Source organism: Pseudophryne corroboree, chromosome 2 (assembly GCF_028390025.1).
Source record: "Pseudophryne corroboree isolate aPseCor3 chromosome 2, aPseCor3.hap2, whole genome shotgun sequence".
Lineage (NCBI taxonomy): Eukaryota > Metazoa > Chordata > Amphibia > Anura > Myobatrachidae > Pseudophryne > Pseudophryne corroboree.
The window spans coordinates 483,156,526-483,180,737 of NC_086445.1; the positions used below are offsets into that span (position 1 = coordinate 483,156,526).

Below are 24,212 nucleotides of genomic sequence, written 5' to 3' on the forward strand. Positions count from 1 at the left end.
GGCGGCCCGCCTCAACAAAAAGCTAAAAAAGTATTGCGCCAGGTCAAGAGACCCTCAGGCGATAGCTGTGGACGCACTAGTGACACCGTGGGTGTACCAGTCGGTATATGTGTTCCCTCCTCTTCCTCTCATACCCAAGGTACTGAGGATAGTAAGAAAGAGAGGAGTAAGAACTATACTCATCGTTCCGGATTGGCCAAGAAGAACTTGGTACCCAGAACTTCAAGAAATGATCTCAGAGGACCCATGGCCTCTGCCTCTCAGACTGGACCTGTTACTGCAGGGGCCCTGTCTGTTCCAAGACTTACCGCGGCTGCGTTTGACGGCTTGGTGGTTGAACGCCTGATCCTAACTTAAAAGGGCGTTCCAGATGAAGTGATTCCTACGCTGCTAAAGGCTAGGAAAGACGCTGCCTGAAGTTCAGACGTTTGTTAAGGGAGTGCTGCATATTCAGCCCCCTTTTGTGCCTCCAGTGGCACCTTGGGATCTCAACGTAGTGTTGCATTTCCTAAAATCACATTGGTTTGAGCCACTTCAGACCGTGGAGTTGAAGTATCTCACGTAGAAGGTAGTCATGCTGTTGGCCTTGGCCTCAGCTAGGCGTGTGTCAGAATTGGCGGCTTTGTCCTGTAAAAGCCCATATCTGATTTTCCATATGGACAGGGCAGAATTGAGGACTCGTCCCCAATTTCTCCCAAAGGTGGTATCAGCGTTTCATTTGAACCAACCTATTGTGGTGCCTGCGGCTACTAGGGACTTGGAGGATTCCAAGTTGCTGGACGTAGTCCGGGCCCTGAAAATCTATGTTTCCAGGACGGCTAGAGTCAGAAAGACTGACTCGCTGTTTATCCTGCATGCACCCAACAAGCTGGGTGCTCCTGCTTAAAAGCAGACTATTGCTCGCTGGATCTGTAGCACGATTCAACTTGCACATTCTGCGGCTGGACTGCCGCATCCTAAATCAGTAAAAGCCCATTCCACGAGGAAGGTGGGCTCTTCTTGGGCGGCTGCCCGAGGGGTCTCGGCTTTACAACTTTGCCGAGCTGCTACTTGGTCGGGATCAAACACTTTTGCAATATTCTACAAGTTTGATACCCTGGCTGAGGAGGACCTTGAGTTTGCTCATTCGGTGGTGCAGAGTCATCCGCACTCTCCCGCCCGTTTGGTAGCTTTGGTATAATCCCCATGGTCCTTACGGAGTACCCAGCATCCACTAGGACGTCAGAGAAAATAAGAATTTACTCACCGGTAATTCTATTTCTCGTAGTCCGTAGTGGATGCTGGGAGCCCGTCCCAAGTGCGGACTTTCTGCAATACATGTATATAGTTATTGCTTAACTAAAGGGTTATTGTTCTGAGCCATCTGTAGAATGAGGCTCAGTTGTTGTTCATACTGTTAACTGGGTATAGTTATCACAAGTTGTACGGTGTGATTGGTGTGGCTGGTATGAGTCTTACCCTGGATTCCAAATCCTTTCCTAGTAATGTCAGCTCTTCCGGGCACAGTTTCCCTAACTGAGGTCTGGAGGAGGGGCATAGAGGGAGGAGCCAGTGCACACCAGATATAGTACCTAATCTTTCTTTTAAGAGTGCCCAGTCTCCTGCGGAGCCCGTCTATTCCCCATGGTCCTTACGGAGTACCCAGCATCCACTACGGACTACGAGAAATAGAATTACCGGTGAGTAAATTCTTATTTTTAATAGGTTGCTATAAAAAGCTTGCAACTAAAATTTGATGTATGTTTTCCGGTAATTAATATATACAGGTTGAGTCTCCAGTTTCTAAAATGCTTGGGCCCAGGAATATTTTGAATATCTGATTTTTCCGTATATTGGAATATTTGCATACCATATGAGATAACTTGGGGATGGGACCCAAGTCTAAACACGCATTTATGTTTCATATACACCTTATACACAAATTGGGTATTCAATTAGCTGCTGTAAAGTACCATGGCTAACTGATCCCCGGGTGTTTATTCAATTACTCCCTGATAGCCGGTAGTATCAGGGGGGTTTATCAGCTGCAAAGAGGCAGGTGAAAAAAATCCCTTATAACTGGGTCTGGGACGCGGTATCGATGTAGTGTTTGCAGACAGCACTTTGATCGGCAGCGCTAGATAGACAGACTGTTTAGGTCGACATGTACAAGGTAGACTTGGGTTTAAAGTCGATGTCATTTTAGTCGACAAACACATTAGTACGACGTGTAACTAATCGATTCATAAAGTTAGACATACCATTGTGTTCGGCATACGCATCCTAGACGGAACATATATCGACATTGAGAAGTCCGACAATATAAATAGTATGACAACTAAAAGATCGAACGATTATAGCATCGACTTAAATTAAGCTAGACAGTTAATAGGTCGACAGGTAAATGTTAGAAATTTAACATATCGAAATTAACAAAGCTAGACAGATATTAGATCGACAAATAAAAGGTCGACTCTTAGAACATCGACCTAAATTAAGCTAGACAGTTAATAGGTCGACAGGTAAATGTTAGAAATTTAACATATCGAAATTAACAAAGCTAGACAGATATTAGATCGACAAATAAAAGGTCGACTCTTAGAACATCGACTTAAATTAAGCTAGACAGTTAATAGGTCGACAGGTAAATGTTAGAAATTTAACATATCGAAATTAACAAAGGTAGACAGATATTAGATCGACAAATAAAAGGTCGACTCTTAGAACATCGACTTAAATTAAGCTAGACAGTTAATAGGTCGACAGGTAAATGTTAGAAATTTAACATATCGAAATTAACAAAGGTAGACAGATATTAGATCGACAAATAAAAGGTCGACTCTTAGAACATCGACTTAAATTAAGCTAGACAGTTAATAGGTCGACAGGTAAATGTTAGAAATTTAACGTATCGACATTAACAAAGCTATTGAGTGTGTGTGTGTGTGTGTGTGTGTGTGTGTGTGTGTGTGTGTGTGTGTGTGTCCTGCACCCCGCGATGACAGGGCGCCCTCATCAAGGCACAGCTGCAAGCCTTCACTGATGAGACGCCCATGGCTAGCCGCTAAACGGGACGCTCCTAGTCCTCCCCCACAAGGCATGGCACTACATGTCCCAGGCTGCCCTCTCACATCCCTGACAGCCCCAAGGTCTTCAAGCTATCCCTGCCTGGCAGCATGGGTTGGACAAGTAGTGAGTGTGTGGGAGTGAGTGTGTGGGAGTGAGTGTGTGTGTGTGTGTGTGTGTGTGTGTGTGTGTGTGTCCTGCACCCCGCGATGACAGGGCGCCCTCATCAAGGCACAGCTGCAAGCCTTCACTGATGAGACGCCCATGGCTAGCCGCTAAACGGGACGCTCCTAGTCCTCCCCCACAAGGCATGGCACTACATGTCCCAGGCTGCCCTCTCACATCCCTGACAGCCCCAAGGTCTTCAAGCTATCCCTGCCTGGCAGCATGGGTTGGACAAGTAGTGAGTGTGTGGGAGTGAGTGTGTGGGAGTGAGTGTGTGTGTGTGTGTGTGTGTGTGTGTGTGTGTGTGTCCTGCACCCCGCGATGACAGGGCGCCCTCATCAAGGCACAGCTGCAAGCCTTCACTGATGAGACGCCCATGGCTAGCCGCTAAACGGGACGCTCCTAGTCCTCCCCCACAAGGCATGGCACTACATGTCCCAGGCTGCCCTCTCACATCCCTGACAGCCCCAAGGTCTTCAAGCTATCCCTGCCTGGCAGCATGGGTTGGACAAGTAGTGAGTGTGTGGGAGTGAGTGTGTGGGAGTGAGTGTGTGTGTGTGTGTGTGTGTGTGTGTGTCCTGCACCCCGCGATGACAGGGCGCCCTCATCAAGGCACAGCTGCAAGCCTTCACTGATGAGACGCCCATGGCTAGCCGCTAAACGGGACGCTCCTAGTCCTCCCCCACAAGGCATGGCACTACATGTCCCAGGCTGCCCTCTCACATCCCTGACAGCCCCAAGGTCTTCAAGCTATCCCTGCCTGGCAGCATGGGTTGGACAAGTAGTGAGTGTGTGGGAGTGAGTGTGTGGGAGTGAGTGTGTGTGTGTGTGTGTGTGTGTGTGTGTGTGTGTGTGTGTCCTGCACCCCGCGATGACAGGGCGCCCTCATCAAGGCACAGCTGCAAGCCTTCACTGATGAGACGCCCATGGCTAGCCGCTAAACGGGACGCTCCTAGTCCTCCCCCACAAGGCATGGCACTACATGTCCCAGGCTGCCCTCTCACATCCCTGACAGCCCCAAGGTCTTCAAGCTATCCCTGCCTGGCAGCATGGGTTGGACAAGTAGTGAGTGTGTGGGAGTGAGTGTGTGGGAGTGAGTGTGTGTGTGTGTGTGTGTGTGTGTGTGTGTGTGTCCTGCACCCCGCGATGACAGGGCGCCCTCATCAAGGCACAGCTGCAAGCCTTCACTGATGAGACGCCCATGGCTAGCCGCTAAACGGGACGCTCCTAGTCCTCCCCCACAAGGCATGGCACTACATGTCCCAGGCTGCCCTCTCACATCCCTGACAGCCCCAAGGTCTTCAAGCTATCCCTGCCTGGCAGCATGGGTTGGACAAGTAGTGAGTGTGTGGGAGTGAGTGTGTGGGAGTGAGTGTGTGTGTGTGTGTGTGTGTGTGTGTGTCCTGCACCCCGCGATGACAGGGCGCCCTCATCAAGGCACAGCTGCAAGCCTTCACTGATGAGACGCCCATGGCTAGCCGCTAAACGGGACGCTCCTAGTCCTCCCCCACAAGGCATGGCACTACATGTCCCAGGCTGCCCTCTCACATCCCTGACAGCCCCAAGGTCTTCAAGCTATCCCTGCCTGGCAGCATGGGTTGGACAAGTAGTGAGTGTGTGGGAGTGAGTGTGTGGGAGTGAGTGTGTGTGTGTGTGTGTGTGTGTGTGTGTCCTGCACCCCGCGATGACAGGGCGCCCTCATCAAGGCACAGCTGCAAGCCTTCACTGATGAGACGCCCATGGCTAGCCGCTAAACGGGACGCTCCTAGTCCTCCCCCACAAGGCATGGCACTACATGTCCCAGGCTGCCCTCTCACATCCCTGACAGCCCCAAGGTCTTCAAGCTATCCCTGCCTGGCAGCATGGGTTGGACAAGTAGTGAGTGTGTGGGAGTGAGTGTGTGGGAGTGAGTGTGTGTGTGTGTGTGTGTGTGTGTGTGTCCTGCACCCCGCGATGACAGGGCGCCCTCATCAAGGCACAGCTGCAAGCCTTCACTGATGAGACGCCCATGGCTAGCCGCTAAACGGGACGCTCCTAGTCCTCCCCCACAAGGCATGGCACTACATGTCCCAGGCTGCCCTCTCACATCCCTGACAGCCCCAAGGTCTTCAAGCTATCCCTGCCTGGCAGCATGGGTTGGACAAGTAGTGAGTGTGTGGGAGTGAGTGTGTGGGAGTGAGTGTGTGTGTGTGTGTGTGTGTGTGTGTCCTGCACCCCGCGATGACAGGGCGCCCTCATCAAGGCACAGCTGCAAGCCTTCACTGATGAGACGCCCATGGCTAGCCGCTAAACGGGACGCTCCTAGTCCTCCCCCACAAGGCATGGCACTACATGTCCCAGGCTGCCCTCTCACATCCCTGACAGCCCCAAGGTCTTCAAGCTATCCCTGCCTGGCAGCATGGGTTGGACAAGTAGTGAGTGTGTGGGAGTGAGTGTGTGGGAGTGAGTGTGTGTGTGTGTGTGTGTGTGTGTGTGTCCTGCACCCCGCGATGACAGGGCGCCCTCATCAAGGCACAGCTGCAAGCCTTCACTGATGAGACGCCCATGGCTAGCCGCTAAACGGGACGCTCCTAGTCCTCCCCCACAAGGCATGGCACTACATGTCCCAGGCTGCCCTCTCACATCCCTGACAGCCCCAAGGTCTTCAAGCTATCCCTGCCTGGCAGCATGGGTTGGACAAGTAGTGAGTGTGTGGGAGTGAGTGTGTGGGAGTGAGTGTGTGTGTGTGTGTGTGTGTGTGTGTCCTGCACCCCGCGATGACAGGGCGCCCTCATCAAGGCACAGCTGCAAGCCTTCACTGATGAGACGCCCATGGCTAGCCGCTAAACGGGACGCTCCTAGTCCTCCCCCACAAGGCATGGCACTACATGTCCCAGGCTGCCCTCTCACATCCCTGACAGCCCCAAGGTCTTCAAGCTATCCCTGCCTGGCAGCATGGGTTGGACAAGTAGTGAGTGTGTGGGAGTGAGTGTGTGGGAGTGAGTGTGTGTGTGTGTGTGTGTGTGTGTGTGTGTGTGTGTGTCCTGCACCCCGCGATGACAGGGCGCCCTCATCAAGGCACAGCTGCAAGCCTTCACTGATGAGACGCCCATGGCTAGCCGCTAAACGGGACGCTCCTAGTCCTCCCCCACAAGGCATGGCACTACATGTCCCAGGCTGCCCTCTCACATCCCTGACAGCCCCAAGGTCTTCAAGCTATCCCTGCCTGGCAGCATGGGTTGGACAAGTAGTGAGTGTGTGGGAGTGAGTGTGTGGGAGTGAGTGTGTGTGTGTGTGTGTGTGTGTGTGTGTGTGTGTGTGTCCTGCACCCCGCGATGACAGGGCGCCCTCATCAAGGCACAGCTGCAAGCCTTCACTGATGAGACGCCCATGGCTAGCCGCTAAACGGGACGCTCCTAGTCCTCCCCCACAAGGCATGGCACTACATGTCCCAGGCTGCCCTCTCACATCCCTGACAGCCCCAAGGTCTTCAAGCTATCCCTGCCTGGCAGCATGGGTTGGACAAGTAGTGAGTGTGTGGGAGTGAGTGTGTGGGAGTGAGTGTGTGTGTGTGTGTGTGTGTGTGTGTGTGTGTGTGTCCTGCACCCCGCGATGACAGGGCGCCCTCATCAAGGCACAGCGGCTGAATCTATTAGCGGGGTAGCGTCTGATGCAAGACGCCTGATGGGGTGCGCAGGGATGGGGGGGGCTAGTGTACCATGCAGGGAATAATTGACGGCAGTGGGTAAAGGCTTGTGGGAGCTTGGCGGTCAGCCTTGGACTTGTAGTTCCAGGCATAAGAGGAGAGTCGGGCGGCTGAAGCTATTAACGGGGGTAGCGTCTGATGCAAGACGCCTGATGGGGTGCGCAGGGATGGGGGGGGCTAGTGTACCATGCAGGGAATAATTGACGGCAGTGGGTAAAGGCTTGTGGGAGCTTGGCGGTCAGCCTTGGACTTGTAGTTCCAGGCATAAGAGGAGAGTCGGGCGGCTGAAGCTATTAACGGGGGTAGCGTCTAATGCAAGACGCCTGATGGGGTGCAGGGGGGTGGGGTGTGAAGAGAACACATAGGAGTGTACGTCCAAAAATAGAGGGGTGCGCAGGGATGGGGGGGGGGGGGGGGGATAGTGTACCATGCAGGGAATGATTGGCGGCAGTGGGTAAAGGCTTGTGGGAGATTGGCGGGCAGCCTTGGACTTGTAGTTCCATGCTTTAGAGGAGGGTATTTGATTTGGAAATTAGCGGAGGAAGCTTTTCATTTTGGATGGATTGGGGGGGGGTGTAAATTTGGGAAGGGTGATGACTTCAATGAGGGTGCATAGAATAGTCTGGGGGGGGGTTTTATTATTTGGAGTTTGAAAACAACACGCACCCAACATGTTCTTGGGTGCGTGATCATTCAAAGGTTTTGACAGGAGAGACATGGGGTCTGGAGGAGACAATAAGATAAGTGGTGAACTTTATGTGACTCGGATTAGTATGGTGTTTGTATGTAAGAGACTTGGAGTCTACAGATAGGGGTGTAAGGGAGACATAAACATGATTTAATTTGTTTAGTATGGGTGCGCAGGGAGGGGGGGGGGGGGATAGTGTACCATGCAGGGAATGATTGACGGCAGTGGGTAAAGGCTTGTGGGAGATTGTCGGGCAGCCTTGTACTTGTAGTTCCACGCATAAGAGGAAAGTCGGGCGGCTGAATCTATTAGCGGGGTAGCGTCTGATGCAAGACGCCTGATGGGGTGCGCAGGGATGGGGGGGGCTAGTGTACCATGCAGGGAATAATTGACGGCAGTGGGTAAAGGCTTGTGGGAGCTTGGCGGTCAGCCTTGGACTTGTAGTTCCAGGCATAAGAGGAGAGTCGGGCGGCTGAAGCTATTAACGGGGGTAGCGTCTAATGCAAGACGCCTGATGGGGTGCGCAGGGATGGGGGGGGGATAGTGTACCATGCAGGGAATAATTGACGGCAGTGGGTAAAGGCTTGTGGGAGCTTGGCGGTCAGCCTTGGACTTGTAGTTCCAGGCATAAGAGGCTTGTGGGAGCTTGGCGGTCAGCCTTGTACTTGTAGTTCCAGGCATAAGAGGCTTGTGGGAGCTTGGCGGTCAGCCTTGGACTTGTAGTTCCAGGCAGAAGAGGAGAGTCGGGCGGATGAAGCTATTAACGGGGGTAGCGTCTAATGCAAGACGCCTGATGGGGTGCGCAGGGATGGGGGGGGGATAGTGTACCATGCAGGGAATAATTGACGGCAGTGGGTAAAGGCTTGTGGGAGCTTGGCGGTCAGCCTTGGACTTGTAGTTCCAGGCATAAGAGGCTTGTGGGAGCTTGGCGGTCAGCCTTGGACTTGTAGTTCCAGGTATAAGAGGCTTGTGGGAGCTTGGGGGTCAGCCTTGGACTTGTAGTTCCAGGCATAAGAGGAGAGTCGGGCGGCTGAAGCTATCAACGGGGGTAGCGTCTAATGCAAGACGCCTGATGGGGTGCAGGGGGGTGGGGTGTGAAGAGAACACATAGGAGTGTACGTCCAGAAATAGAGGGGTGCGCAGGGATGGGGGGGGGGGGGGATAGTGTACCATGCAGGGAATGATTGGCGGCAGTGGGTAAAGGCTTGTGGGAGATTGGCGGGCAGCCTTGGACTTGTAGTTCCACGCATAAGAGGAAAGTGTAGAAATATTGGTAGGTCTATTATTGTTATGTCTATTAATGTTGTGTCGATCTGTTTGTTGTCTGTTTTAGTGTTGTCGACCTTTATGTTTGTCTATCTTACGGTGAGTCTGTTCCATGTGATGTCTATTAATGTTGTGTCGATCTGTTTGTTGTCTGTTTTAATGTTGTCGACCTTTATGTTTGTCTATCTTACGGTGTGTCTGTTCCATGTGATGTCTATTAATGTTGTGTCGATCTGTTTGTTGTCGATCTATTTGTTGTCTATGTTTCTTGTTGTCTAGGTTTGTGTTTGTCTATGAGTGTATTATCGAACTATTGGTTTGTATATATGTTTCGTGTCGATCAGTTTGAATGTCTATATGTTTGTTGTCGATGATTGTGATGTCTGTGATATTTCCGTTCTATGTTTTCTTTTGTCTGTGAACATGTTGTCGATGTTGTCATGTGTCTATGTTGTGTTTGTCGGTGTTGTTTTGTTGTCGGACATGGTGTTGTCGACCTATTGTTGTTGTCGATGTAATGTTTGTCGACCTTTTAGTGTTGTCGATCAAGTTAAGTTCGATTTTAGGTTGTCGATCTGTTGGTTGTCGGTCTTTGCTGGATCGATAAGCCGTCCGGATACCTTATAACTAACCTATTTTTGCAACCGCAAAAACACATGGATTGCACACACAAAAAAAAAAAAACCGGCTGCAATTGATCCCCGTGGCTTATGCAATTACTCCCTAATAGTCGTCAGTATCAGGGTCTTTTTTTTTTCCACCTGCCAGGAGGTAGGTGAAAATTTTTTTGCAGCCGCGAATGCGAAAACACATGGATTACGTAAAAGAAAAACGTGCCGCGAGTATCACACTAAGGTCCCATTTTTTTCACATGAAACATTTTCCTTAACAGTTGCATTCCCCGCCATAGGCTAAAGGCAATTTTATACAATATTTGTAATAATGTTGTGTATGAAATAAAGTTTGTGGACATTGAACCATCTGAAAGTAAAGGTGTCTTAGTCGCGCTTAAAAATTTCCATATTTTGGGTATGGAAGACTCAACCTGTATTTTCATTTGTTGTAAGCATAAACTTTGAATATTAGAGTCTCTTAATATATATTTCTCTGACGTCCTAGTGGATGCTGGGGACTCCGTAAGGACCATGGGGAATAGACGGGCTCCGCAGGAGACTGGGCACTCTAAAAGAAAGATTAGGTACTATATCTGGTGTGCACTGGTTCCTTCCTCTATGCCCCTCCTCCAGACCTCAGTTAGAATCTGTGCCCGGCCAGAGCTGGATGCACCTAGTGGGCTCTCCTGAGCCTGCTAGTAAAGAAAGTAATGTTAGGTTTTTTATTTTCAGTGAGATCTGCTGGCAACAGACTCACTGCTACGTGGGACCGAGGGGAGAGAAGCAAACGTACCTGTTCACAGCTAGGTTGCGCTTCTTAGGCTACTGGACACCATTAGCTCCAGAGGGTTCGAACACAGGCAAAGGTCCTCGGTCGGCCGTTCCCGGAGCCGCGCCACCGTCCCCCTCGCAGAGCCAGAAGATCAGAAGTTGGTGATGAAATCGGCGGCTGAAGACTCCTGTCTTCATTAAGGTAGCGCACAGCACCGCAGCTGTGCGGCATTGCTCCCACTGCACACCACACACTCCGGTCACTGTAGGGTGCAGGGCGCTGGGGGGGGCGCCCTGGGCAGGAATAAGAATACCTTTGGCATAAAAAAGACACATAATACAGTCTGTGACTGTATATGTGTAAAACCCCCGCCATTTTTTAGTCAGAAACAGCGGGACAGAAGCCCGCCGCTGAGGGGGCGGGGCCTTCTTCCTCAGCACACCAGCGCCATTTCTCTTCACAGCTCCGCTGGAAGGACGCTCCCCAGGCTCTTCCCTGCAGTCTCCTGGCACTAAGAGGGTAAAAAGAGAGGGGGGGCACATAAATTTAGGCAAAAGGTGTATTGATACAGCAGCTATTGGGAAAAATTCACTTCTGGTAGTGTGTATCCCTGTGTATATAGCGCTGTGGTGTGTGCTGGCATACTCTTTCTCTGTCTCCCCATAGACCTTGTGGGGTCCTGTCCTCAGTCAGAGCATTCCCTGTGTGTGTGCTGTGTGTCGGTACGGCTGTGTCGACATGTTTGATGAGGGTTACGTGGAGGCGGAGCAAGTGCAGATAAATGTGGTGTCGCCCCCGTCGGTGCTGACACCTGATTGGATGGATATGTGGAAGGTCTTAAATGACAATGTAAACTCATTACATAAGAGATTTGATTATGTTGCTGCCGGGGGACAGCCGGGCTCTCAACCCGGGCCTGCCCAGGCGCCTCAGAGGCGGTCAGCGTCTCAAAAACGCCCACTATCTCAGTTGGTTGACACAGATGTCGACACGGAGTCCGACTCCAGCGTCGACGAGGATGAGGCACTATTACAGCCCAAAATGACTAAGGCCATCCGATACATGATTATTGCTATGAAAAATGTATTGCACATTTCAGAGGCTGACCCTGTCCCTGACAAGAGGGTAAATATGTTTGGGGAGAAAAAGCAGCCAGTGACTTTTCCCCCGTCACATGAATTAAATGAGTTATGTGAAGAAGCGTGGTCTTCCCCTGATAAGAAAGTGGTGATTCCCAAGAGAATACTAATGGCGTACCCTTTCCCGCCAACGGATAGGTTACGCTGGGAATCCTCCCCTAGGGTTGACAAGGCCCTGACGCGCTTATCTAAAAGAGTGGCCCTGCCGTCTCAGGATACGGCCGCCCTAAAGGAACCTGCGGATAGGAAGCAGGAAGGTATCTTGAAGTCTGTGTATACACACTCTGGTACTCTACTGAGACCGGCTATTGCTTCAGCTTGGATGTGCAGTGCTGTTGCAGCATGGACAGATACTCTGTCAGAGGGGTTGGATAACCTGGACAGGGATACCGTATTGCTAACACTTAGCCATATTAAAGACGTCGTCTTATATATGCGGGATGCCCAGAGGGACATTTGCCTGCTGGGCTCTCGAATAAATGCAATGTCCATTTCTGCCAGGAGGGTCTTATGGACTCGGCAATGGACAGGGGATGCCGACTCTAAAAAACACATGGAGGTTTTGCCTTATAAGGGTGAGGAATTGTTTGGGGACGGTCTCTCGGACCTCGTATCCACAGCGACAGCTGGAAAGTCGACTTTCTTGCCACAGGTTTACTCACAGCCTAAGAAAGCACCGTATTACCAAATGCAGTCCTTTCGTTCTCTACCCCAGAGGCAGGGGTAGAGGAAAGAAGCTGCACCATGCAGCCAGTTCTCAGGAACAAAAGTCCTCCCCTGCTTCAACTAAGTCCACCGCATGACGCTGGGGCTCCACAGGCGGAGCCAGGAGCGGTGGGGGCGCATCTCCGAAATTTCTGCAACCAGTGGGTTCGCTCACAAGTGGATCCTTGGGCTATACAAATTGTATCTCAGGGATACAAGCTGGAATTCGAAATGACGCCCCCTCACCGTTCCCTAAAATCCGCCTTGCCAGCTTCTCCCACGGGGAGGGAGATAGTCCTGACGGCTATTCACAAGCTGTACCTCCATCAAGTGATAATAATGGTACCCCCCCTTCAGCAGGGAAGGGGTTACTATTCCACACTGTTTGTGGTACCGAAACCGGACGGTTCGGTAAGACCCATTCTAAATTTAAAATCCTTGAACATTTACATGAAAAAGTTCAAGTTCAAAATGGAATCGCTCAGAGCGGTCATTGCCAGCCTGGAAGAGGGGGATTTTATGGTATCTCTGGACATCAAGGATGCGTACTTGCATGTCCCCTTTTATCCGCCTCACCAGGAGTGCCTCAGGTTTGTGGTACAGGACTGTCATTACCAATTCCAGAGATTGCCGTTTGGTCTATCCACGGCACCGAGAGTCTTTACCAAGGTAATGGCGGAGATGATGGTACTTCTCCGGAAGCAAGGAGTTACAGTTATCCCGTACTTGGACGATCTCCTCATAAAGGCGAGGTCCAGAGAGCAGTTGTTGGTCAGCGTAGCGCACTCTCAGGAAGTGTTGCTACGGCACGGCTGGATTCTGAATATTCCAAAGTCGCAGCTGATTCCTACGACGCGTCTGCCCTTCCTGGGCATGATTCTGGACACAGAACAGAAGAAGGTATTTCTCCCGGAGGAGAAGGCTCAGGAGTTAGTGACCATGGTCAGGGATCTCCTGAAACCAAAGCAGGTGTCGGTGCATCACTGCACGCGAGTCCTGGGAAAGATGGTAGCGCCATACGAAGCCATTCCTTTCGGCAGGTTCCATGCCAGGATCTTTCAGTGGGATCTGTTGGACAAGTGGTCCGGATCGCATCTTCAAATGCATCGGCTGCTCGCCCTGTCCCCGAGGGTTAGGGTGTCTCTTCTGTGGTGGCTGCAGAGTGCTCATCTTCTCGAGGGCCGCAGGTTCAGCATACAGGACTGGGTCCTGGTGACCACGGATGCAAGCCTCCGCGGATGGGGGGCAGTCACTCAGGGAAGAAACTTCTAGGGGCTGTGGTCAAGTCAGGAGACTCGTCTGCACATAAACATACTGGAATTAAGGGCCATATACAACGCCCTGAGTCAAGCGGAGCCCCTGCTTCGAGATCAACCAGTGCTGATTCAGTCAGACAACATCACGGCAGTCGCCCATGTAAACCGACAGGGCGGCACAAGAAGCAGGGTGGCGATGGTGGAAGCCACAAGGATTCTTCGTTGGGCGGAGAATCACGTACAAGCACTGTCAGCAGTGTTCATTCCGGGAGTGGACAACTGGGAAGCAGACTTCCTCAGCAGGCACGACCTCCACCCGGGAGAGTGGGGACTTCATCAAGAAGTCTTCGAGCAGATTGCAAATCGGTGGGAACGGCCACAGGTGGACATGATGGCGTCCCGCCTAAACAAAAAGCTAAAAAAATATTGCGCCAGGTCAAGGGACCCTCAGGCGATAGCTGTGGACGCACTGGTAACTCCGTGGGTGTTCCAGTCGGTATATGTGTTTCCTCCTCTTCCTCTCATACACAAGGTACTGAGAATAGTAAGAAAAAGAGGAGTGAGAACGATACTCATTGTTCCGGATTGGCCAAGAAGGACTTGGTACCCAGAACTTCAAGAGATGGTCACAGAGGACCCATGGCCTCTGCCTCTCAGACAGGACCTGTTGCAGCAGGGGCCCTGTCTGTTCCAAGACTTACCGCGGCTGCGTTTGACAGCATGGCGGTTGAACGCCTGATCCTAGCGGAAAAGGGTATACCGGATGAAGTAATTCCTACGCTGATAAGAGCTAGGAAGGATGTGACAGCAAAGCATTATCACCGCATATGGCGGAAATATGTTGCTTGGTGTGAGGCCAGGAAGGCCCCTACAGAGGACTTCCAGTTGGGTCGTTTTCTGCATTTCCTACAGTCAGGTGTGACTATGGGCCTCAAATTAGGGTCCATAAAGGTTCAGATCTCGGCCCTATCCGTTTTCTTTCAAAAAGAACTGGCTTCACTGCCTGAGGTTCAGACGTTTGTAAAGGGAGTGATGCATATTCAGCCTCCTTTTGTGCCACCAGTGGCACCTTGGGATCTTAACGTTGTGTTGGATTTCCTGAAATTCCACTGGTTTGAGCCACTTAAGACCGTGGAGCTAAAATATCTCACATGGAAAGTGGTCATGCTATTGGCCTTAGCTTCGGCTAGGCGTGTGTCAGAATTGGCGGCTTTGTCATGTAAAAGCCCCTATCTGATCTTCCATATGGACAGGGCAGAATTGAGGACTCGTCCCCAATTTCTCCCTAAGGTGGTATCATCGTTTCATTTGAACCAACCTATTGTTGTGCCTGCGGCTACTAGGGACTTGGAGGATTCCAAGTTGCTGGACGTAGTCCGGGCTTTGAAAATTTATGTTTCCAGAACGGCGGGAGTCAGAAAGTCTGACTCGCTGTTTATTCTGTATGTAGCCAACAAGGTTGGCGCTCCTGCTTCGAAGCAGACTATTGCTTGCTGGATCTGTAGCACGATTCAGCTGGCTCACTCTGCGGCTGGATTGCCGCATCCAAAATCAGTAAAAGCCCATTCCACAAAGAAGGTGGGCTCTTCTTGGGCGGCTGCCCGAGGGGTCTCTGCTTTACAGCTTTGCCGAGCTGCTACTTGGTCGGGTTCAAACACATTTGCTAAGTTCTACAAGTTTGATACCCTTGCTGAGGAGGACCTTGAGTTTGCTCATTCGGTGCTGCATAGTCGTCCGCACTCTCCCGCCCGTTTGGGAGCTTTGGTATAATCCCCATGGTCCTTACGGAGTCCCCAGCATCCACTAGGACGTCAGAGAAAATAAGAATTTACTCACCGGTAATTCTATTTCTCGTAGTCCGTAGTGGATGCTGGGCGCCCGTCCCAAGTGCGGACTTCTTCTGCAATACGTGTATATAGTTATTGCTTACTAAAGGGTTATTGTTATGAGCCATCTGTTGATTGAGGCTCAGTTGTTGTTCATACTGTTAACTGGGTATGGTTATCACAAGTTATACGGTGTGATTGGTGTGGCTGGTATGAGTCTTACCCTGGATTCCAAATCCTTTCCTTGTTGTGTCAGCTCTTCCGGGCACAGTTTCCCTAACTGAGGTCTGGAGGAGGGGCATAGAGGGAGGAGCCAGTGCACACCAGATAGTACCTAATCTTTCTTTTAGAGTGCCCAGTCTCCTGCGGAACCCGTCTATTCCCCATGGTCCTTACGGAGTCCCCAGCATCCACTACGGACTACGAGAAATAGAATTACCGGTGAGTAAATTCTTATTTTCTATTTACTGTAGTTGTGATAAAATGGGTACTGTGCTTGCATAGTTTGCTAGAGTGTTAGCTCTTCAGAGCAGGGCCCTCTTTCCTCTTGTTATCTAAGCCCTCGTCTCAACACATTTCACTCACAGCTCTCCCCTACTCAATGACCATTTTTATCCTGCTAGTAAAGGCTCATCTCCATCTATGACCACCAGCCTCTAGTAGTACGATGATCACTCCCTCAATACTTACATCTTAGCTGTACTATGTCTTGAGAATGTGTGGTGCTCTGTTACCTGTACTCTATGTCTGTTATTTATTTACTGTAATGCAATGTTTTGTCCCCTGTACTGTCCTTTGTACGGCGCTGCGAAACACATGTGGCGCCTTAAAAAATAAAATGTAATAAATAATAATAGTAGGATGTAATGCAAACTGAATTCGGCTGCCGTGCGGGATGCCGGCCAAACTCAGACGTTTTTGTAACGGGGCAATCACTTACAAGGCATGGATTTGTCTTGTAAGTGATTGCCCCTTTAAAAAAACGTCCGAGTTCGGCCGGCATCTTACACGGCTGTCGAACTCAGGTGGCTTTACATCCTGCCCCATAAGTCTAAAAGACCACTAAATCCTAAAACTGACATTTTCAGATCTGAACACATACACGTAGACAGCATTGTCCAGTTGTCAGCTAATGTTGCACTGCTGCTGTCCCTTTCTATGGGGGGTTTCCAATATTGCATGTTGCCGGGTCGACACGGGTTGGTGTGCTGTCTGAAGAAGGGCCATTGTCGAATTCCCGGGTCGCCTGACCCGGTAATTCAACCCGAGAATAAAGCAGTTTTATTCCCAGGTTGAATACCAGGTCAGTGGCCGCGTGAACGGATTCACTACATAGGGAGAGGCGGCACGGAGATGAGCTTCTCTCCCAGCACCGCCTCCAGCCCCGCTAACGGGTCCGCACCCCGCCGCTATGGCAACCGACCCAGCAATTTGTTGGGTCGGGAAGCCTGCTAACAGGGTCCAGTGCCGGATCCCAATTCCCGAGTGGGATCCAGCATTGGCGATGTGAAAGGGGTATTAGTAATAGCTGGGCTCTGAATTGTTGCAATGGGCAACTTGTCCTTGTTATGAGGTGTGAGTTGTACTGACTTTACTGGCACTGCTCTTCTATGTGATTCCATCTGAACAGCTAGTCATACCCCTTGCAGACCACCTGAGGCGGGTCGCACCCGGGAACCTGACACGGGAGCTCCCAGTGTAAGACACACTTCAGGCGATCCGCTTCCGCTGTCTGCAACCCGGCATATTGGTGGGTTGGTTAAGTCAGCAGTAACGGCGCTTGGAGATCACATGATCTCCAACGCCGCCTGTACACACAAGTGAATAGGATACGGGTCGCATCGACCCGGCTCCTGGCTAATTGTGAAAATGTTGCAATTGGAGTGTTTAAGAATTGATTTTAAATTTGATGTTATTTGATTTTGTTTTAAATGTCTTAGTCAAATTTGTGTTATGGAAATAAAAAGGAATATTTTGCTTTTTTAGAGCAATGACTAGAAAACGTCAGTATGGGGAAGTGGCCAACCTTCTACAAGGAGTGGTGAATGTACTGGAGCATTTTCAGAAGTACATGGGCATTCCACAGATACGCCAGCTCTCAGAGAGGTGAGAGTTGCTGTACAATTTGATGTGAAACATGAATAATACAGCGTTACATAATAAATAACTAATTGCTTCATGTGTTAGTGTATATATTATGAACTAGCTCACATGTCCAGTGTAGTAGGGGTGTATAATTTGATGATGATTTTTTTTTTCTACCCCTATGTACACATTGTGGGGCTCATTAAGACTTTACCGCATTTACGCCAAAACGGTGTCAAAAGCTGTTTTATTTGATTATTTTGACTTGCACATATATTATTGAGTGCACCTCCCCCCACTAACAAAAATTTGTTACCAGCACTCATAGGCTTACTACAACGTAATTCATTGACTTTATGTGCTACATTCAATAAATTACATTGTGCAACCACTACCTGCTTTTATAGTATACTGTACCCCTCAAAATTTCAGATCCATGGACTGGGAAAGCTCTGTGGCCTGCTAGTCCAGTCATAGCTACCTCTCAGCGAACATCCACATTCATTGCAAAGCTGCTTTTTAATGTGGTGGCCAATCTCGGGATTGGTGCGATCCCGGGGTTTTGGCCTAAAATTGGCCGGAATATCTCTCTCTCTCTCTCTCTCTCTTTCTCTTTCTCTTTCTCTCTCGCTCTCTCTGTAGCCCTGCGCGCTTTCACTCGCTCTCTCTGCAGCCCAGCGCGCACACTCTCGCTCTCTCTGCAGCCCTGCGCACACTCTCGCTCTCTCTGCACACTCTCGCTCTCTCTGCAGCTCTGCACACTGCTTTGTAATATGGTGGCCAATCTCAGGATTGGTGCGATCTGGGGATTTTGACCTAAAATTGGCCGGAATTGAATCTCTCGCACTCCAAGCAGCCCTGCTCACTCTCTCGCTCTCCAAGCAGCCCTGCTCACTCTCTCGCTCTCCAAGCAGCCCTGCGCGCACTCTCTCTCTGCAGCCCTGCGCGCACTCTTGCTCTCTCTGCAGCCCTGCGCGCACTCTCTCGCTCTCTCTGCAGCCCTGCGCGCGCTCTCTCTGCAGCCCTGCGCGCACTCTCGCGCTCTCTGCAGCCCTGCGCGCACTCTCGCTTTCTCTGTAGCCCTGCGCGCACTTTCGCTCTCTCTGTAGCCCTGCGCGCACTTTCGCTCTCTCTGCAGCCCTGCGCGCACTTTCGCTCTCTCTGCAGCCCTGCGCACACTCTCGCTCTCTCTGCAGCCCTGCGCACACTCTCGCTCTCTCTGCAGCCCTGCACACTGCTTTGTAATATGGTGGCCAATCTCAGGATTGGTGCGATCCCGGGATATTGGCCTAAAATTGGCCGGAATTTAATCTCTCGCTCTCCCTGCAGCCCTGCTCACTCTCGCTCTCTCGGCAGCCCTGCTCACTCTCGCTCTCTGCAGCCCTGCTCACTCTCGCTCTCTCTGCAGCCCTGCTCACTCTCGCTCTCTCTGCAGCCCTGCTCACTCTCTCGCTCTCTGCAGCCCTGCTCACTCTCTCGCTCTCTGCAGCCCTGCTCACTCTCTCGCTCTCTGCAGCCCTGCTCACACTCTCGCGCTCTCTCTGCAGCCCTGCTCACACTCTCGCGCTCTCTCTGCAGCCCTGCTCACACTCTCGCGCTCTCTCTGCAGCCCTGCTCACACTCTCGCGCTCTCTCTGCAGCCCTGCTCACACTCTCGCGCTCTCTCTGCAGCCCTGCTCACATTCTTGCGCTCTCTCTGCAGCCCTGCTCACACTCTTGCGCTCTCTCTGCAGCCCTGCTCACACTCTTGCGCTCTCTGCAGCCCTGCTCACACTCTTGCGCTCTTTCTGCAGCCCTGCACACTCTCGCTCTCTCTGCAGCCCTGCTCACTCTCTCGCTCTCTCTGCAGCCCTGCTCGCTCTCTCTGCAGCCCTGCTCGCTCTCTCTGCAGCCCTGCTCGCTCTCTCTGCAGCCCTGCTCGCTCTCTCTGCAGCCCTGCACGCACTCGCGCTCTCTCTGCAGCCCTGCGCGCACTCTCGCTCTCTCTGCAGCCCAGCGTGCACTCTCTCGCTCTCTCTGCAGCCCTGCGCGTGCTCTCTCTGCAGCCCTGCGCGTGCTCTCTCTGCAGCCCTGCGCGTGCTCTCTCTGCAGCCCTGTGCGCACTCTCTCGCTCTCTCTGCAGCCCTGTGCGCACTCTCTCGCTCTCTCTGCAGCCATGCGCGCACTCTCTCGCTCTCTCTGCAGCCATGCGCGCACTCTCGCTCTCTCTGCAGCCATGCGCGCACTCTCTCGCTCTCTCTGCAGCCCTGCGCTCACTGCTTTGTAATATGGTGACCAATCTCAGGATTGGTGCGAACCCTGGATTTTGGCCTAAAATTGTCCGGAATTGAATCTCTCGCTCTCTCTGCAGCCCTGCACACTCTCGCTCTCTCTGCAGCCCTGCACACTCTCGCTCTCTCTGCAGCCCTGCTCACACTCTTGCGCTCTCTCTGCAGCCCTGCTCACACTCTTGCGCTCTCTCTGCAGCCCTGCTCACACCCTTGCGCTCTCTCTGCAGCCCTGCTCGCTCTCTCTGCAGCCCTGCTCGCTCTCTCTGCAGCCCTGCTCGCTCTCTCTGCAGCCCTGCTCGCTCTCTCTGCAGCCCTGCTCGCTCTCTCTGCAGCCCTGCGCGCGCACTCGCGCTCTCTGCAGCCTTGCGCGCACTCTCGCTCTCTCTGCAGCCTTGCGCGCACTCTCGGTCTCTCTGCAGCCCTGCGCACACTCTCGCTCTCTCTGCAGCCCTGCACACTGCTTTGTTATATGGTGGCCAATCTCAGGATTGGTGCGATCCCGGGATTTTGGCCTTAAATTGGCCGGAATTTAATCTCTCACTCTCCCTGCAGTCCAGCTCACTCGCGCTTTCTCTGCAGCCCTGCTCACTCTCTCGCTCTGTCTGCAGCCCTGCTCACTCTCTCGCTCTCTGCAGCCCTTCTCGCTCTCTGCAGCCCTGCTCACACTCTTGCGCTCTCTCTGCAGCCCTGCTCACACTCTTGCGCTCTCTCTGCAGCCCTGCTCACACTCTCGCGCTTTCTCTGCAGCCCTGCTCACACTCTTGCGCTCTCTCTGCAGCCCTGCTCACACTCTTGCGCTCTCTCTGCAGCCCTGCTCACACTCTTGCGCTCTCTCTGCAGCCCTGCTCACACTCTTGCGCTCTCTCTGCAGCCCTGCTCACACTCTTGCGCTCTCTCTGCAGCCCTGCTCACACTCTTGCGCTCTCTCTGCAGCCCTGCTCACACTCTTGCGCTCTCTCTGCAGCCCTGCTCACACTCTCGCTCTCTCTGCAGCCCTGCACACTGCTTTGTAATATGGTGGCCAATCTCAGGATTGGTGTGATCCCGGGATTTTGGCCTAAAATTGGCCGGAATTTAATCTCTCGCTCTCCCTGCAGTCCTGCTCACTATCGCTCTCTCTGCAGCCCTGCTCACTCTCTCGCTCTGTCTGCAGCACTGCTCACTCTCTCGCTCTCTGCAGCCCTGCTCACTCTCTCGCTCTCTGCAGCCCTGCTCACTCTCTCGCTCTCTGCAGCCCTGCTCACTCTCTCGCTCTCTGCAGCCCTGCTCACTCTCTCGCTCTCTGCAGCCCTGCTCACGCTCTCGCGCTCTCTCTGCAGCCCTGCTCACGCTCTCGCGCTCTCTCTGCAGCCCTGCTCACGCTCTCGCGCTCTCTCTGCAGCCCTGCTCACGCTCTCGCGCTCTCTCTGCAGCCCTGCTCACGCTCTCGCGCTCTCTCTGCAGCCCTGCTCACGCTCTCGCGCTCTCTCTGCAGCCCTGCTCACGCTCTCGCGCTCTCTCTGCAGCCCTGCTCACACTCTTGCGTTCTCTCTGCAGTCCTGCTCACACTCTTGCATTCTCTCTGCAGCCCTGCTCACACTCTTGCATTCTCTCTGCAGCCCTGCTCACACTCTTGCGCTCTCTCTGCAGCCCTGCTCACACTCTCGTGCTCTCTGCAGCCCTGCTCACACTCTTGCGCTCTCTCTGCAGCCCTGCTCACACTCTTGCGCTCTCTCTGCAGCCCTGCTCACACTCTTGCGCTCTCTCTGCAGCCCTGCTCACACTCTCGTGCTCTCTGCAGCCCTGCTCACACTCTTGTTCTCTGTCTGCAGCCCAGCTCACACTCTTGCGCTCTCTCTGCAGCCCTGCTCACACTCTTGCGCTCTCTCTGCAGCCCTGCTCACACTCTCGCGCTCTCTCTGCAGCCCTGCTCACATTCTTGCGCTCTCTCTGCAGCCCTGCTCACACTCTTGCGCTCTCTCTGCAGCCCTGCTCACACTCTTGCACTCTCTCTGCAGCCCTGCGCACACTCTCGCTCTCTCTGCCGCCCTGCACACTGCTTTGTAATATGGTGGCCAATCTCAGGATTGGTGAGATCCCGGGATTTTGTCCTAAAATTGGCCGGAATTTAATCTCTCGCTCTCCCTGCAGTCCTGCTCACTCTTGCTCTCTCTGCAGCCCTGCTCACTCTCTCGCTCTGTCTGCAGCACTGCTCACTCTCTCGCTCTCTGCAGCCCTGCTCACTCTCTCGCTCTCTGCAGCCCTGCTCACTCTCTCGCTCTCTGCAGCCCTGCTCACTCTCTCGCTCTCTGCAGCCCTGCTCACTCTCTCGCTCTCTGCAGCCCTGCTCACTCTCTCGCTCTCTGCAGCCCTGCTCACACTCTCGCGCTCTCTCTGCAGCCCTGCTCGCACTCTCTCTGCAGCCCTGCTCACACTCTCGCGTTCTCTCTGCAGCCCTGCTCACACTCTTACGCTCTCTGCAGCCCTGCTCACACTCTTGCGCTCTCTCTGCAGCCCTGCTCACACTCTTGCACTCTCTCTGCAGCCCTGCTCACACTCTCGTGCTCTCTGCAGCCCTGCTCACTCTCGCGCTCTCTCTCTGCAGCCCTGCACACTCTTGCGCTCTCTCTGCAGCCCTGCACACTCTTGCGCTCTCTCTGCAGCCCTGCACACTCTCGCGCTCTCTCTGCAGCCCTGCACACTCTCGCGCTCTCTCTGCAGCCCTGCACACTCTCGCGCTCTCTCTGCAGCCCTGCACACTCGCGCGCTCTCTCTGCAGCCCTGCACACTCAGTGTTGTTCCAGCCCCTGTGTAGTCAATTGCCAATAAGTTTCAAAGCTGGGCTATAAAAATAGAGGCAGCAGTATTTGTAGGTGCTTTAGTCCATTACCTGTGTATGATAAGAAGTGAAGAATCACATCACAGTCCCTTACAGGTATGAGTATAGTTAATAATAACTCCTGAATAACTCCAGCTTCAATGTAGAAATTCTAATAACACTTGAACTGAGCATTTCGAATCTGAGCAGCCACGGCTTAATCAGCCTAGTAGTCCACAGTAGTGCGCCAGGGAAAAAGCCTCATCTACCCCTAAATAGAGTGCAAGTACGTAAACATGCCTTTATTTTATTTGTGTTAATGCCCCTTCCCTCACTTCTGTACGTAATGATGTGTATTTTTCATGTGCATTCACTCTTAAAAAATGTTTATTTTACGTTTAAAAAGGACTTTGTGTTGGTCAAAATGTCCTTGCATGTGGGGCTTGCCCTACTTGTATTTTTCACTACTTACTAAAAATTAGTTGTTAATGTGTTTCTTTATTACGCCTCTATCCATGTCAATTTAATGTTATAGTGTTATCTCATTGCAGGCTACCCCCATAGCAGTACACATTTATAGAGTATTTCCATGATGTGTCCATGCCCTTATCTTATTAGTGGAAACATTTGGAGAGACAGAGCAGGGTAAAGTTTTCAGGCATTGATCATTGGAGAATAGATGGGAGCCCAGATGCCATCTCTTTATTTGAAATGTCAGTGGGAAACATGATGGATGGTTTATCCTTGATATTTTTAGTTGTATCTTTACCAAGCTCCTTTCCTAATGTTTACATTCTGATAACCATTCCATCTGGTTGTGATAGCAATCGTGATTTGTGCGGAAATGAAAGGCACACCCTGCACATTGCTTACATCTCCAGTGTTCACAATAAGGAAATATATCTAGTTAAAGCCAGAATAAATAGACTTGGGGCATTTATTCTCCTTTCCCTCTCTGACAACAGCCAAAATTCATTATTTCCATATTTGCTCTATTTCTAAAATCTATTCAAATGGTACTTAATGCTATATTTACAGTTTCGGGCCATCCGTGCTTTAGTATATGAACACTGGTGAGATTGTGATAAATTTACACAGGTATGTATTTTTGTATCGGAAAAAAGGTCATATGATGAGCTCAGATTTGCAGTAATTGAGGGAGGAAACCTACATAGCCATACAAATGTCACACTGATATTTCCCAGGCTAGAAGAGAACCCAGGTCCTTATAGTAATAGAGCAATTTTATTACAGGGCTGAGGATCACACATAACTAATGGTATTGTAGTTGTTGCTTACATTTCTTTGTAAAAATAAATCAAGTTACAGAATTGTATGGTTTTCAGAGTGCATTTATGGGCGCATGAATGGCCCAGAATTGTTGCCAGATATACAGTATTTTTGCATGCCTGAATGCTTAGCAGTTACTGAAATGCAAACACACCTAGACGTATGGTTCACCTCATAAATGTAACGTGTTGTGTTCTTCACCATTTATGTAAGCAATAAAGAATGTGCCTTTGCTGTCTAATCTGTATGATTAGTTTGTTTATTTCAGCATAAAATTATGCGTAATCAAAGTTATTTTCTCTTTGGTCACATCATCTTTACAACATAATACTTCAGGGGAGTAGGGAGAGGTGTGCGAGAAGTGCCTCAGGCCAAGCCCCTGCTCCACAGACCCTGCATTGCTAGCCTGGAATGCCACTTTACAGCCAGTTGCGCTGCTGCAGTGCTGCTCGGAACGTCTAACAGACTCTTTAGGCTTGCATTCTGCAGTATGTAGAACCGCCTGGAGCATTCAAGCTGCTCTACACTTCCTCTTGCCAGTGGCCCTTCCCTCTTGCGTGAAGCCAGGTTGCAATCACAGGGTGGCGGGGATCTCTGATATGGCGCTCA

General features: G+C 51.6%; 1 protein-coding gene across 1 annotated transcript in view; it reads left to right on the forward strand.

Moving 5' to 3' along the window:
- The window catches only part of VPS53 (VPS53 subunit of GARP complex), a 472,189-nt gene that overhangs the window by 148,359 nt on the left and 299,618 nt on the right, over window positions 1-24,212 (forward strand). Inside the window, exon 7 of the mRNA XM_063953873.1 lies at window positions 17,148-17,267. Within this exon, the coding sequence (XP_063809943.1) occupies window positions 17,148-17,267 (120 nt within the window). The remainder of the gene's footprint in view (window positions 1-17,147; window positions 17,268-24,212) is intronic.